This window comes from Camponotus floridanus, unplaced genomic scaffold, assembly GCF_003227725.1.
Source record: "Camponotus floridanus strain SB8 unplaced genomic scaffold, Cflo_v7.5 scaffold15, whole genome shotgun sequence".
Classification (NCBI taxonomy): Eukaryota; Metazoa; Arthropoda; class Insecta; order Hymenoptera; family Formicidae; genus Camponotus; species Camponotus floridanus.
Genome location: NW_020229270.1, coordinates 2,589,690 through 2,603,840, shown reverse-complemented (window position 1 = coordinate 2,603,840; position 14,151 = coordinate 2,589,690). Strand labels below are relative to the sequence as shown.

At 27.1% G+C, this 14,151-nt stretch overlaps 2 protein-coding genes across 5 annotated transcripts; one reads left to right on the top strand and one right to left on the bottom strand.

Moving 5' to 3' along the window:
* Window positions 1-1,389: 1,389 nt before the first annotated feature.
* Window positions 1,390-7,507, top strand: LOC105258616 (acetylcholine receptor subunit alpha-type acr-16). Its single transcript, XM_011269972.3, has 9 exons — window positions 1,390-1,568; window positions 3,261-3,400; window positions 3,478-3,522; window positions 4,206-4,315; window positions 4,403-4,619; window positions 5,147-5,315; window positions 5,698-5,847; window positions 6,567-6,736; window positions 7,183-7,507. The coding sequence occupies exons 1-9, from the start codon at window positions 1,472-1,474 to the stop codon at window positions 7,414-7,416; spliced, it is 1,332 nt and encodes a 443-aa protein (XP_011268274.1). The 5' UTR covers window positions 1,390-1,471; the 3' UTR covers window positions 7,417-7,507.
* A 10-nt stretch (window positions 7,508-7,517) lies between these two features.
* Window positions 7,518-13,087, bottom strand: LOC105258617 (galectin-8). Of its 4 annotated transcripts, none has more exons than XR_003122483.1 (8): window positions 12,680-13,086; window positions 10,434-10,519; window positions 9,213-9,423; window positions 8,878-9,075; window positions 8,308-8,396; window positions 8,026-8,220; window positions 7,746-7,940; window positions 7,518-7,674 (listed from the first exon to the last, which is right to left on the bottom strand). XR_003122483.1 is itself a non-coding variant. In XM_011269973.3 (8 exons), the coding sequence occupies exons 1-7, from the start codon at window positions 12,767-12,769 to the stop codon at window positions 7,779-7,781; spliced, it is 1,011 nt and encodes a 336-aa protein (XP_011268275.1). In that variant the 5' UTR covers window positions 12,770-13,082; the 3' UTR covers window positions 7,518-7,674; window positions 7,746-7,778. The 4 variants fall into 4 exon arrangements, 3 of the variants coding, with proteins under 3 accessions (XP_011268275.1, XP_011268276.1, XP_011268277.1); XM_011269973.3 differs by having other exon boundaries at window positions 7,746-7,920; window positions 12,680-13,082; XM_011269974.3 differs by lacking the exon at window positions 12,680-13,086 and adding an exon at window positions 10,581-10,840 and having other exon boundaries at window positions 7,746-7,920.
* Window positions 13,088-14,151: the final 1,064 nt, after the last annotated feature.

Below are 14,151 nucleotides of genomic sequence, written 5' to 3'. Positions count from 1 at the left end.
AAGGAAGCGCTCAATTTCAATCGTTTTCTATATAAACTGAGTCAATTTACCTTTAAAACTATCTGAGCATAGATTTCCGAGAAAATATGGATTTAGATTCGTTGCGGAGAAGATTTTAAACTCTTAAATGAATTTCCACCCTGCTTATCTTTCGCTTCACACAATCAAACAGTTCGTTTACATAATACATAATTAAAACACATAATACGGGAATTATCGCAGATATTTATTGTTATAAATAACAGAGTAGGGGCAAACGTAATATATTGTTTAGTATGATGTATATGTATACATTGACACTTTCAGCACTTATATATAATCTCTTATCAAAATTAAATTAGTCCTTCTGTGCGTGCTATGGAGACATTGTAACAATAGTCTTAATCTTAACACAGATATCCAACAGAATCATTCTTTCGCTGTAACTTCTATTCTTTTACGAGAAATAGTTTCTTGAGAAAATTAACAAAGTGATAATTAAATCTCTCCCAGTAGCAGAGATTAAAGATCATGAATGATTACTAGATTACTTTGCAATCTTGTTTACATCTTTGATATATTTTCATTGTTAAAATTATTATTAATTATATTATATTGTATTATATTATATTATATTATTTTATATTATATTTATTTAATCGTTTTATATTATCATGTAGCAAATACGTTTGTAATGCACGCAACATTTGTGGAAACTCATATTAAGCAATTAAAAAAACATGGATTTTAACAGCAAGTTTATACTGCAATTATATACAGATTATACAGAATTTTATTTTTCTACTAAACTATAATTTTACTACAAATTATTTGACTGATCCAGAATAAATTTTTATTTGGACAAAAATATCGAGATATTCGTAATGTACAATTATATATAATTATTATAAATACAGTTATTTTTTGTGAATATTGAAAACAATACAAAAAAATAGTTAAACCTTTTAACAGATTGAATTAAGTTACACTTAATTTCAATTATTAAGAGAATCGCATACTATTAGAAAAATATGAAAAAAATGAAAAATATGAAAATGGCAAACTTTCTCGATATTTTTGCTAAATCGAAAAATCATCTCCAGATTGGCTGCAGAACCCATTTAGTGACTATGAAATATCTTTTATTTTGAAAAATCAGAAGATAATATAATAAGCGTTCCAGAGAAACTATTTTGGTCAATATTTAACTGTACAAAATAAGGGCTACAGTTAATATATTGTTGCAATTACGTGCACAATTGAAAGGGTTCGGCCTAAATAATGTAGGAGTATCTCCGGTGGAGTAAAAGAGGTCAAAGTCATTGCGTTTCATTGATCAGCGGTAGGCGACGAAATGTCTATTCAACAGGTTGTTAACTACTTAAATCTATGATAGCCCCTTCTTGCTACTCTTGTCTGTGGCGATACCGACGTATCGCGCTTCTCACCATACTCAGTGTCAACTTGACGACGGTTCGCACTTCAGCTCGCGATGCGGCTTTCTTGCACCATCTACTCGATCACGGCGATCACGCTTATTTTATTCAACAATATAGTGTTATATGCAAGCGGCACACCGCATACAGAAAGTAAGTGTGAATGACCAACGAATATAGCGCAAAACGATCCAAAATTGAAATCCTACTTATTATGCGACATTTTTGCAGAAACGTAATGACAAAAATAGAAATATAGAAACGCATAATTTATGTTTCTATCTCATTAATTTAATTAATAAGCTATTCGTTTAATAATATATCGCCATTTTAAAAAGTAAGCCATTATAGTAGTCAAACTCATTGATTTCTTTAGTTTAAAAAATATATATATATATATATACATATATATTTTATAGAAATAAAAAGAGAGAGATGTTTCGTAATAATTTATTTTTTTTTAATCTTATGTAATATATTGACACGATAGTTTTATTGATATCAATTCATTGATATTTTGTCATATAAAAATTTGCTAATTTAAAGATATAATAATAAATATGATGATCACGAATGTAGCATTTAGAAGTAAACAAATCAGACAATAAATATTACTTACGTATTATAAATTACTTATCATAAAGTTATTCTTTCTATTAGAGAGTGTAGCTAAAGATAGCTCTTGTATTAACAATCTTTGTTAATATTTTTAATTTTTGAAAAGTAATTATAGCAACAGATCTATATCTGTTCCTATATACTTTGAATAATTGGAGATATATATATATATATATATATATATATATATATCCAATTAATCATATATATATATATATATATATATATATATATATATAGTATTTCAATCACAATTTCTATAGTTATTCTATGTATGACATTTTTTAATAAATAAAATACCAACAATATTGTTAATAACACTACTAATATTAATTTCGTTGGATATTATTTGTCAGTTTGCATATATATCATATTAACATGTCTACGCACTTGTGACATTGAAACTGAATCTAACATTATGGAAATCACATATACAAAATACACTTTGCACGAATATTCGAGATATTCCTTCTCGACGGACATACACTTCCTTATTTATCATCCGCGGTTGCTGATTGTCGTCATTTATCCACTTGTACTGTTATTCAAAGCGAATCAAGCGAATGAATGAGCCTTAATGTTTCAAAATACCATTCGCAGCCAACAATATGTATATTAATAAGGTTTATTTGTTTTAACTTCAATTTTTTGCGTTTAAAGTTAAATAAATAGAAAATATTTTATAAATCTTTATTTTGATGAATGTGAAATTGATTATTGCTTATATTAGCGAGAATGGGTTGAATAGTTTCTAAGTTATGTTATAAAAAAAAAGCTTGTGAATTAGGCTTAATGAAGACAAATATATAAGTAACAATATAATATTTTTTAAATTAATTGTAGATAAATTTTAAATAGATTTCCCATAGAATTCTAATTCAAGAAGTTATATAAATAATATTATATAATATCAAAAATTTAGAAAAATAGGCTCAATAAAAAGGAAAATGTTCCGATGCTTTCATTAATAAAGAATCAGTCCTAATCTTAATTTTTAAGAAGTATCGTTCAAATTAAAATCTTTGGAGAAAAAAAAAGAAAAACAAAACGCGTAGGAGATATAACGAACGAAACTAAAACGAATACAACCCCTCGATAATTTATTATCTCGATATTCTATTTATAAGATCATTTTGCAAATAGTAAACGTGATACAAAGTACAAACCGTTGTATCTCACGCAATTAAGAAAATTACAGCTTCCGACGTGTCCTTCGGTGATTTACAGGGTCTCCCATGTGGAATTACACTTGGACCGATCGATTGAAGCAAGATCTATTTGTAAAATACGATAAGTTTGCTCGACCGACGCAACATTTCAATACGACAGTGGTCAACTTCGACATTACTATTCTTTATGTCGATGTGGCAAGTATGCGCGATAATAAAATGCGTACGAGGATATAGTTCTACCCTATTCTACAACTGGCTTTCTAAATTTTCAGGATGACTTCAAGTCTACCGTCACTATTAATGGATGGGCTTCCCATGTAAGTAAAGCTAAGAGTATATTTTTTGTAATCCTTAAGCACTAATACATTTAACACTACCCAATTTTTATAAATTTAGATAATATTATATCTTCAAAGTTTTTAAAAAGGGCATCGAATATACTGATGGAATGTTGAAATAAAAAAACTAAAAAAATTAAATTAATAAACGAGATATTCTTAAATGTAGAAAACATTTTAAAATATTACTTTGATTAAAATTGTCGGAGAAGATCGTTATTCATCGTAACATCGTATTTTCATCAGCATCGTAATTTTTAATATGATATATCTTTATAATTAAAATTAAAATTTTATTACAGTAAAATTTAATTGTAAATTATTAATTAGAAGGTATAAATTTTTTATATCTTACTGGACTTTAGAAATTTTAACTTTAGGAAAGCTTCTTTTTATTTTCATTGCTTATGATTTGAAAATTATTACATAAAAGATCTCGATCTCGTATTAATTGGATACGATTTTTCAGAACAGTATATATATATATATATATATATATATATATATATTTATATTTATATTTAATATAATAATTGGAGTGTTTTGAATAATTTCTTGCGCATTTTCTAACAAAAATATATATGCCAGTAATTAATGACGTTGAGTTTTGCAATTAAAATTTCACTTTCACGGATCGATTATTGTTTCCTATTAACATACAGACATGGACAGACGACAAACTCAAATGGGATCCTTCCAAATACGGCAATCTCCAACATATTCATGTAGGGAACCACGAAGTATGGCAACCGGACATTCTATTGTATCATAGGTATACGTGACACTATACTTCGATTATCGATAAAAAGAAATGTCTAAAAAAATTACATAAATTATTCGAGGTATATTTTTTATCTAGCGGAACTTCGAGTACGGTCGAGCATTACGGCGATGCGACCTGCATTATATACCATGACGGTCGAGTTTTATGGGTACCGCCAGCGCAATTTGTCGGACTTTGTGATTTGGATCTTCGTCTATGGCCCTTTGATACGCAGATTTGTAACATGACGTTCGGTTCTTGGACGTATCACGGCGAACAAATTGATATGCAAATAGGCAAGAAAACCAGTATGGTATGGGAAATTTAATCGTGTTAATTTTTTATACGTAAAGTGTAAAAAGATTGTGTATCGCGATTTTATCATACAAATTTTTTTGCATCTTATATTTTTGAAAATAAGTTTTAAAATACCACAAAAATATATATAAATATACATATCTTTTTATTTTGATATTTAAGATTTGCTATTGATTTTCATTGATTTTCTCTTTATTTTTACTTTCATTCACCAAGAGGATTGTTTAAGATATTTTATTTTTTATATGCACACTTTCGTATACTTCATGTCTCATACTTATCATTAATACAATATATATTACAAATTAAATTTTAAAAGTTTTAAATATATTTCTCTAAATTTTTATTCTCTTGAGTAACAAGACGAGATGACATAAAAAATAAAAATAATTCCTTCAAATTTCAAGTTTAAATGCTTACAATATTTATTGTAAAAAAGGATCAATTAATATTTTAAATAATTTCGAGTTATATATAATTCAAGGATGTTATTATAAATTAAGATATTAATGTTTTTAATAGGAATTTATGTATGTAAAAAATGCGGCGTGGAAGCTATTGGATGTGAGTAAACATCGCGAAGCAGTCGTATACGCTTGTTGTCCGGATGCATATATCAACTTAAATTTTAAGTTGACCTTAAAGAGAAACTCAGGACTTTATTGCAGTATATTGCTAATGCCTGCTGCCGGTAAGTATCATTAATTATCGTTTAATTAACATTAAATGTTTATACATACTATTCGACTTTTGTTTACATAGCCTTCTTGAAAGATCAAATATATATTTTTATTAAAAAAATATGTTTTATAAAAAAAATATTTATATATATATATATATATATATATATATATATTATTATAAATATATATTCTATTTATTTTATTGAGTGTTATACAAAATATTATAATAGCGTGATTTAAAAAATGTGGAAGCCTGTATCACACACACATGACAACCGTTGCGATCATTTCCGAGTTAACTGACTGTAAAATTAATCTGAAACCTAAACTTATCACACACAATCACTAATTCTGAACTTAATCCATTTAATTTATGATATGAACTTTCAGCTATAGTTTTCCTGGTTCTGGTCACGTTTTGGCTACCACCTCAAAGTGAAATGAAGATTAGTGTTGCGGCCTGTACTGTATTAATCATTGCCGTATTTTTAGCCTTCTTCGGCCTTAAAGTACCATTAACTTCGAATCCTCCGCTCATAGGTAGACTAATGAAAGCCTGATTTTTGTAAAATTTTCTCAATTCTTTTCAATTACGTTTTAAAGAAAATTAATTAACCACATGCTACACAGTAAAAAATTTGTTCAGTTTAGAAGAACAAATGTTTTAATTGATTTGAGTCTACCTGATATATTATGTCCAAGTTCTAATTTTGAACTGACAATAAATTTTAATAATAATTAAATAGTAGAGAAATATCAGTTATTTTTGCAAAATTTAAATTGATATTTACAGTTTAAAAAAAAATCTTGAAACAAATATGTTACTATGAAATTAATATTAAATTAATTTTAAAAAATTAATATTAAATCATTTAAAATATTCAAAGAAAAAAAATTTTAATTATTTATACTTTTCCACTTTTGCATACATAAATGCATAATACTAATACGTGATACTAAATAAATAATAATAAATAATAGAATTTTAAAGCTACATATTGTAATAAAATATCACGTTGCATATGATGTTGTATATGTATACATATATTAGATTATTTTAACACTAAATAATAATTCGAATTCCAACAATAAGACCAGCAAGAATCAATAAATTAATAAAATATATTGAATTAAATAATTATACATATATTTAATTATTGGCAAGAGAAAATATTTGTTCTTTTAAAATGATTAAATATTTCACTATATGTAAAGATGACAATATATACATCGTCGTTGACTAATGTTTATTTTTGCAGTTTACTTCTATAGTGGTTGTCTCTGTCTAGTAACAATTTCATTGATATTATCAATATTGGTGATTAATATGTCAAAAAGAACATTCTGCAAACCACTTCCACGGAATATCAGACTGTGTCTATTAAGTTGGCCTGGAAAACTGTTAGGACTTTCCGAGCTTATAAGTGTGGTAATTAATTAATTAACGTTTTAATTACGTCATAGATATTCATTAATAAATATATTTAATTATATGTGTATATATTCTCTCTCTCTCTCTCTCTTTAATTTATTCTTATATTATTTGTCTTTGAACATTTTATTTTAGTTATCAAATTTTAAGCAATTATTTATATTACTCGAAATATATGAAACAAGCTTTTTCCAATATATTAAAATGATTTATATTTTTTTGAGTAAATCATTTTTTTAATAAAATATTACTCCTATAGTTTAAAAAAATTTACTAATGTTTATTGTAATTTTCTATCATAATATAATAATATTTGTAATTTTCAAAATCACACATACACAAGTAACGTTCGTAATTTTTTTCTATTAAAATATTGCACGTTTTGAGAGATACTATAGTTATTAATAAATTGTTCATTTATCATTGATAATAATTTTTTTCAGATCGAATCGCGACGGCCTATGCCAGGACAAGAATTGCGTAGTAAGCTTACAGAGGAATCCACTACCAATTCGACGTCTAATATTTCAGACGATGGAGATCGACAGAATATAATTTCGCCAACAAAGAACACCACGCAGTTGGAATGGATTCTCGCGGGCACGGCCATTGATCGTATCGCCTTTGCACTATTTTGTTTGATTCTAGCAACAATGGCAATAGTGTGCATAAGTTAGTTAAAATATGAAAGTATGTTTTCTTACAAGTCGCTTTAATACATCTCGATAATCTAATACATGGAATATATATTATATGTATATGAATAAATCATAAATTGTTTGTTTGAAATTGATTTATTCTCGTAAATAAATAGCTCTCGTAATATATATAAATGTAAATATATATATAAATATGATACCAAGAAAAGTGTGTGAAAACCTTAGCATTATATCGAAAATACATCGGCATCACATATGTCGCGATCATTGAAAAGGCTGAAACATGAAATCTCATGAACCTCCGCGCTCTAATATACAATCATTCTTCAATTACTGCATATACATACTGCATATACGTATTATAGTCTGATGAGGTTCAATCAATTCATACTGAGTTGATAAAGTACGACATCGCCAGATATTCGTAGAGTATCCACAATTGATGATTGCAATCTATGCTTAAATTCACCGATCATCTTATTATCCAGCCATATTGTGTATCCTTCGTACTCGCATCGAATGCTATTAAAGCAAACACGAATCTGTTACAACGGAAATCAACAACGATAAACAATATTTCTGCATGATGAATTCTTTTGAAAATTCGCGAAATCGCGGATATCTTACGTGAGCAAGAAATCTCGGCCGGGCATCCAAGATAAATGACCTTGATGTCGTTCTTCGTGATCCCACGTGCCATTGTTCCAGCAATTCATGACCACATATGGCGCGCTATTGCCATATAAAAAGCGTGGGTTTAAATGCAGTGGTATAAGGGGATGAGGATAAATGGTTTTGCCCCTCTGCAGATTCACGTAAAATCTGCAAAAGATCGTGATACATCTCGTTTGCAAAGGCAAACGTAGAAGAATATTGTAAACGCCGTAGATTACAATCTCAAACGCTCACGAGTGTGGAAGTAACTTCAATCTTCCAGCGATGAGTAAACTAGCACCGACACGAAATTCACTACCGATACCCACAGTGATGGGAACGTCCTATAAAAAGAGATATCAAGTTTTGTTCGTATTATAAAGTAAATAAATATGGAGTAATATTATCTTCAAAGAATATTATCTTGTATGAAAAAGAAGTTTCTATCTCTAGGAAAAGTTCAAAATTTAAAAAAACATTTTTCCAATAATTATCCGATATAGAATAATTGTGATCAGAAGCATGCATAAATTTATGTGGGATTATTTACGACACAGATGTATCTAATTTTTACTAAAAAATTTTAGATAAAAGTCTCAAAAATTAAAATTAAAATATTTTTTTATATTATTATATTTTTTTATATTATTTAAAGTGCCTACAATACAAAATCTTCCATCTTTGCAAGAATGCTGCAAATTATTAATGTAAATAAATAAATGTCTATTAGAAATAAAAGCAAATTATTAGTATTTTGTTTTTCATTTAATTACATTCTATGAATTAATCTTTCGATTTTATTTTTCAAAAAATGATTAATCTTACTAGAAAATCTACGAGCGGTTCTTCGGTTGTCAGAATCAATGTTCGGGATGGCCGACAAATATTAGGATCTGGATATACAAATAAATTAAGTTGACGAGTTCTAATATCCTCGATAGTGCCGTTGACTTCAAGAGCTGTTATATCTGCGAGAGGCAATCTATAGTAAAAGGAACAGAAGTGTTCTCCATTTATCGCAATCTGCAAGAAATGACAATTAAAATATAAAAAATTTACTTATAGTTGCAATATATAATCTTCTAAAAAAAATTTAGGAGGATGTTATCGCGTGAATTAAGAGGATATCCGCTCATTTTAAAATATTTTATGTATATCACCTGAAACGCATCATTCGTACAAAAAATCATAAGATGCATGTAGCTGTTCCGACGGAAAATGCATCCGCTTGAACCAGCGGGTGAACAAGTCTCTTCATTTTCCCAGGATCCGCGTAATCTCGTGTTCCTGACAATATAACCTCTGTCTAGTCGTGGATTAAAATGCAAAGCGATGTTTCCAGATGTCTTGCATGTTAAATTCACCGAAAACCTAAAGTAAAAGTGTGTTATGAATGAGAAAGAAATCTCTCGATGTAACAATTTTAAAATCTTTCTTTAAAAAATCGATTTAATAATCTCAAAGCACTATATATAGATAGATTTGACTACTCTCTAAACTCTTTTTATAATAAATAATATTATAAATTAAAACGCTCATTAATAACTGGCAAAAAAGGACTAGTAGTAACTCTTTAAAAGCTTCCATGAAATAAACAATATAAGATGTACATATAATTTAACTTGATAATATCATTTATATAAGAAAGAAATTATTAAAATAAAAGAAATTATTATTTTTAATTCAAAGAAGTAAATATAACTATTAAAACCTTTTTATCAAAGCTGTTTTCTTTTATGAAATTTGAAGATTATTTATATTTTTTTAAATAGTTGACAACATTATGAATTTTACTAGTATTTATAAATGATAAAAAATAAATTAAAGAAATTGAGAAGAGTATAATATATTTATTTTATATACATAACAATTTCAACTTTCTGTATAATAATTTCTTTCTTACATATTTCAATTATATTTCAATTATATTTTAATAATAACAAAGATTATTTCAGAGACATACAAATTAGATAAAAATATTCTTTATACAATGAAAATATCAGAAGTAATCATTATTTATTGCATCTTTTCTAATATTATATATATCTTTACAATTAAGTTTTATATAAAAATTCTATTGAATTAAAGTAAATTATATTTAAAAAAATAGCTAAAAAAATGTAATTTTGTAATCTATTTGATATCTTTATTTGACATTTTTATATCTTTAACTCGCAGAAAAGTTTAGTTGTTCTCGATTATTCATATAATGAAAATTATATTTCGATATTAAATTGACTACAAATTAAAAGAATTCAATTAGATATAATTAAATATAATATTCGATAGAAAATAATGTATTGAAAGTAAGATTCCATAAATCTCAAGAATATCAAGAATAATAATCATACATATGAAATATAATAATTCGAAATGAGTACCTCGATGCGTTTTCAGGAATGTATCCGGTGAGAATGATGGCGGATGTCGGTTTTAAAAATTGCAGTGGAATTAATTTGCCGACATTCTGAAACACATATAATATGATGCACATCAAATCAATTAAATTGTAACAATGATTTTCGTACATAAATACTCGTCAGTGTTTGTATACGAATCATTGTTAACTTTCTGTACGACAATATCTGAAACTTTCAACATCACTGCGATCGACTACAGCAACTTATCACTATGTACGCAGCCTCTACCTACAATAAATATTATGCTTCTCTACACGAGTATAAGCACGCGATAATAGAAGATAAGAATACTAATATCTCGATTATATCATCTGTTATAATTACCCGATGACGTGTCAATTCTTTCTTTCACATAGTTTATATATTAACATTAAAATATATCATATATAAAATACATCATTTAAATATACAAATCATTAATGATCATGAAACATTTTATAATCTAACATTTATATAAGTAAGAAACTACAAATATTTTATTTAATTATGTATATAACGATGTCTGCATATTTTTATTCTATTTTATTAATTATTTCATTTCAACACATTAATTTAAAATGCAAATTTAAAAAATTATAAGAAAATATACATATTTACATAGAAAATCTATTACGTAGAAAAAATAATAAAATTAAAAAATAAACCATTTTTATAATATGAAAAAAATAAAACACTATTTTTAAAAAACAATAAAATTTGACAGTAAAAATACTAATTGATCCTTGAAGATTTATAATAAAAAGTTTAGATTGTTCAAACTTTTAGCGCAACTATCGCAAAAAAAAAATGATTCATATCATTGAAATGACGTGTCTATCTAGATGATATTTAATCAGCCCTATCATATTGTCATAGTAATAAAACGAGTATTGTTCCATTGCAAAAAACTGAAAAATAATATTTTATAAAATTTTTTATGTGATCTTTAGAATTAATCGAGGGGTAAAATTTTGTAATTCGATAATCATTAAGGGAAGGAGAAGGTTTCTATATATAAATATATTAATAATTTCTTTTATTTAAGATGCTTTCGAAAATCTGCATCTCAAGACTATAGTAAAAGAATGCATGAGAAACATAAAAAAGTACTAAAGTTAAGAAAATACTAAAATACTCGTTCACATAATGATGAATTTCAATTAATCATTTCAATTAAATTAATAAATTAGATTAATAATTTCAATTAAAAATTAGTACATTACTGATAAGATTTAAAAGTTTAGCCGATCATATGCTTAAGCAATCGCCTATCTGTCACTCACACTGTTGCGTTTTCTATCTGTCATTCATATGATTTTGTTTTCTATCTATCTTTGGAAAGCTTATATATAAAGTACATATTATAATCAATTTAAATAATTATTGTCTAAAGAGCAATGGTCTTTGCATAAAAATTTTATTTGCAGAATCTGCAAATTATTTCGATGTGTTAGATTTTTATTCCATTACCGAAACAATAATTCATTGCAATATGTGCGTTTGCATAATGCATAAATTATTTCGCTTTAGTAGCAAATTAAAAATGCTTTTTCATAAATATATATTTCATAATAAGTCTAGCAAGATTCTTCAGTATTTATTTTATCAGATTTACATGCTATAGTATTCAATAATTTAACCACATATGCAGTAATCGCAATAGTAATAATTCTCTTTTTCACATCATCTTACATAACTCTCACGAATAATAACTCTCTCTCAAGAATATTATTACAATAAATTATTATGTCCATATGCTCCATATGTTAAAAAACCTACTATTCATAATATAGCAGGCTTTTATTACCTAATTTCTCACACACTTTCTTCCTATAATAGAATTTTTAAATTTATCTCCGAAATCTTATTTTTCTAAAATTTTAATATAACGTTAATATTATATAAAAATATTAGAATAATATTAATATTATAAAAAGTATCTTCGTGGATAAACACATATGTTATAAAAAAATTATTTATCATTAATGAAGTTAGGTCTACAAGAAATACGCAATAAAACTTTACCTGTGACAATCATTTGATATGCATACCTGGAGAACAAAACGCGCGAATACACAAACCGAGCTTCATCGATGAACAGGTATACAGGTACAGGTATACCGATAAACATTTGGTGTCAAACACGTGCTAAGGAGGAAAACACGCAGACTCGCGATGGCCTCGATGGAGACTAAGTAAAGACCTGGGTGTCTCTGGTGCGTACTCACCGCGGGCACGGTCTCCTCATCGAAATAAGAGAAATCCTTGAACGCCTCTTGCCTGGCCAGGACATGGATGTTATCGGACAGAGATGACATGCTGTCCTGGACACACAAAAGTCTACTCGATGGAACTACAGACGACGAATACTATACTTCTCTCGAATGCAGAACGTGCCAACGCATTGTACACTCATGCGAATAGAACGTGGCTTTCGCTCTCTCAGCCGCCTTCGCTCGCGCGGCTGTCTGTGTTTGTCCCGTCTATTCTCGTCCGCTTCCACCTCCGCTTTAACATGTACATATACATATACGACAAATGCACTTGCGATTGCGCGAGCCCACACTAGAAAATGACTTGTAACGAATATACAGTCTTCAATCGATCATTTCCTCGCTTGACTTTTTTCTTTTTTTTTTCGAATATATAAACTAATTTTTATATCAAAAACAGTGCAATATAAATTAATATCAATTAAATTTATTGCTATGTCAAGAAATAAGAAATTATGTTTACGTCTCTCGGAAATGGATCGTTTTCCACATATTTCTAAATTTGCATATTAATTTGATATAAATATGGATCTGTTGTGTGTGATATCAAATTAATATTAATTTATTAACTGAATTTAATAATAAAAAAAGAATCTAAATTTTATGAACTTATCAAAAATTAAGAAAACTTTGTTTTCCTACAAAATATTTTCAAAAAAATACTTGCCATAAATTTTATTTCAACAAATTACAATGTCCTTTTTTATAATTTATACAATATTTTATATTATTTAAATATCATGTAAATGCTTGTAACATCTAATAGACAAGCACTGTACCACGATTTAATTAGCACGAAAATAGTAAGTGAGTTTATCTGGCATTGGCATTAATGATAAGATAAGATAATGATATGATTCATATATAATTTTTTTCTGTTATCGTCAAATATATTTTACTCAACGAGATTAAGAAAATTTATTATTATTTTAAAAATATATTTATATTGATTATTTTAATATGAATAACGCACGGCCAGAAATATATCGAACACAATTAGACTAGAAAATTCAAAATGGATACTCGCGCGGAAGACACATTGCTAAAAACTTGTTGGTATCACGTAATTCTTTAATTTTTTCGCTACTGAAAATTTTTATCACTTTGCACATTTATCACGTACATAAAAATATGTAAAATTTGCCAAAATTTTTATCAATTAGATAAATTTTTCAATTATGCATAGAAAACGCCTAGGAAATGCCTAGGAATGGAAATCGTAATATAACACATCGATTGATTATTCAGTGGCTATTGAACAAGAGATAGCAATAAAGAGTAAAATAATTTTTGTTTTCTATTACTATCTCTCTCTTTCATCTTCTTCTTAAATAACAGATAAATTTAAAAGACATCTTCAAGGCCTCTTAATGAGCCTCCTAATGACGTCTTATGACTTTTAAGTATCTTTAAAACAATAAATTCTT

What these genes read in the sequence shown, in the direction of transcription:
- LOC105258616 (XM_011269972.3), top strand. Translation starts at nt 1,472, where the DNA reads ATGCGGCTTTCTTGCACCATCTACTCGATCACGGCGATCACGCTTATT. An exon ending in TAGGCAAGAAAACCAGTATG is followed by an intron (nt 4,620 to 5,146) that starts GTATGGGAAATT and finishes TGTTTTTAATAG; the next exon opens with GAATTTATGTATGTAAAAAA. An exon ending in TTCGAATCCTCCGCTCATAG is followed by an intron (nt 5,848 to 6,566) that starts GTAGACTAATGA and finishes TTATTTTTGCAG; the next exon opens with TTTACTTCTATAGTGGTTGT.
- LOC105258617 (XM_011269973.3), bottom strand. Translation starts at nt 12,769, where the DNA reads ATGTCATCTCTGTCCGATAACATCCATGTCCTGGCCAGGCAAGAGGCG. An exon ending in ATTCCTGAAAACGCATCGAG is followed by an intron (nt 9,424 to 10,433) that starts GTACTCATTTCG and finishes CTTTTACTTTAG; the next exon opens with GTTTTCGGTGAATTTAACAT. An exon ending in GGCCGAGATTTCTTGCTCAC is followed by an intron (nt 7,921 to 8,025) that starts GTAAGATATCCG and finishes TTGCTTTAATAG; the next exon opens with CATTCGATGCGAGTACGAAG.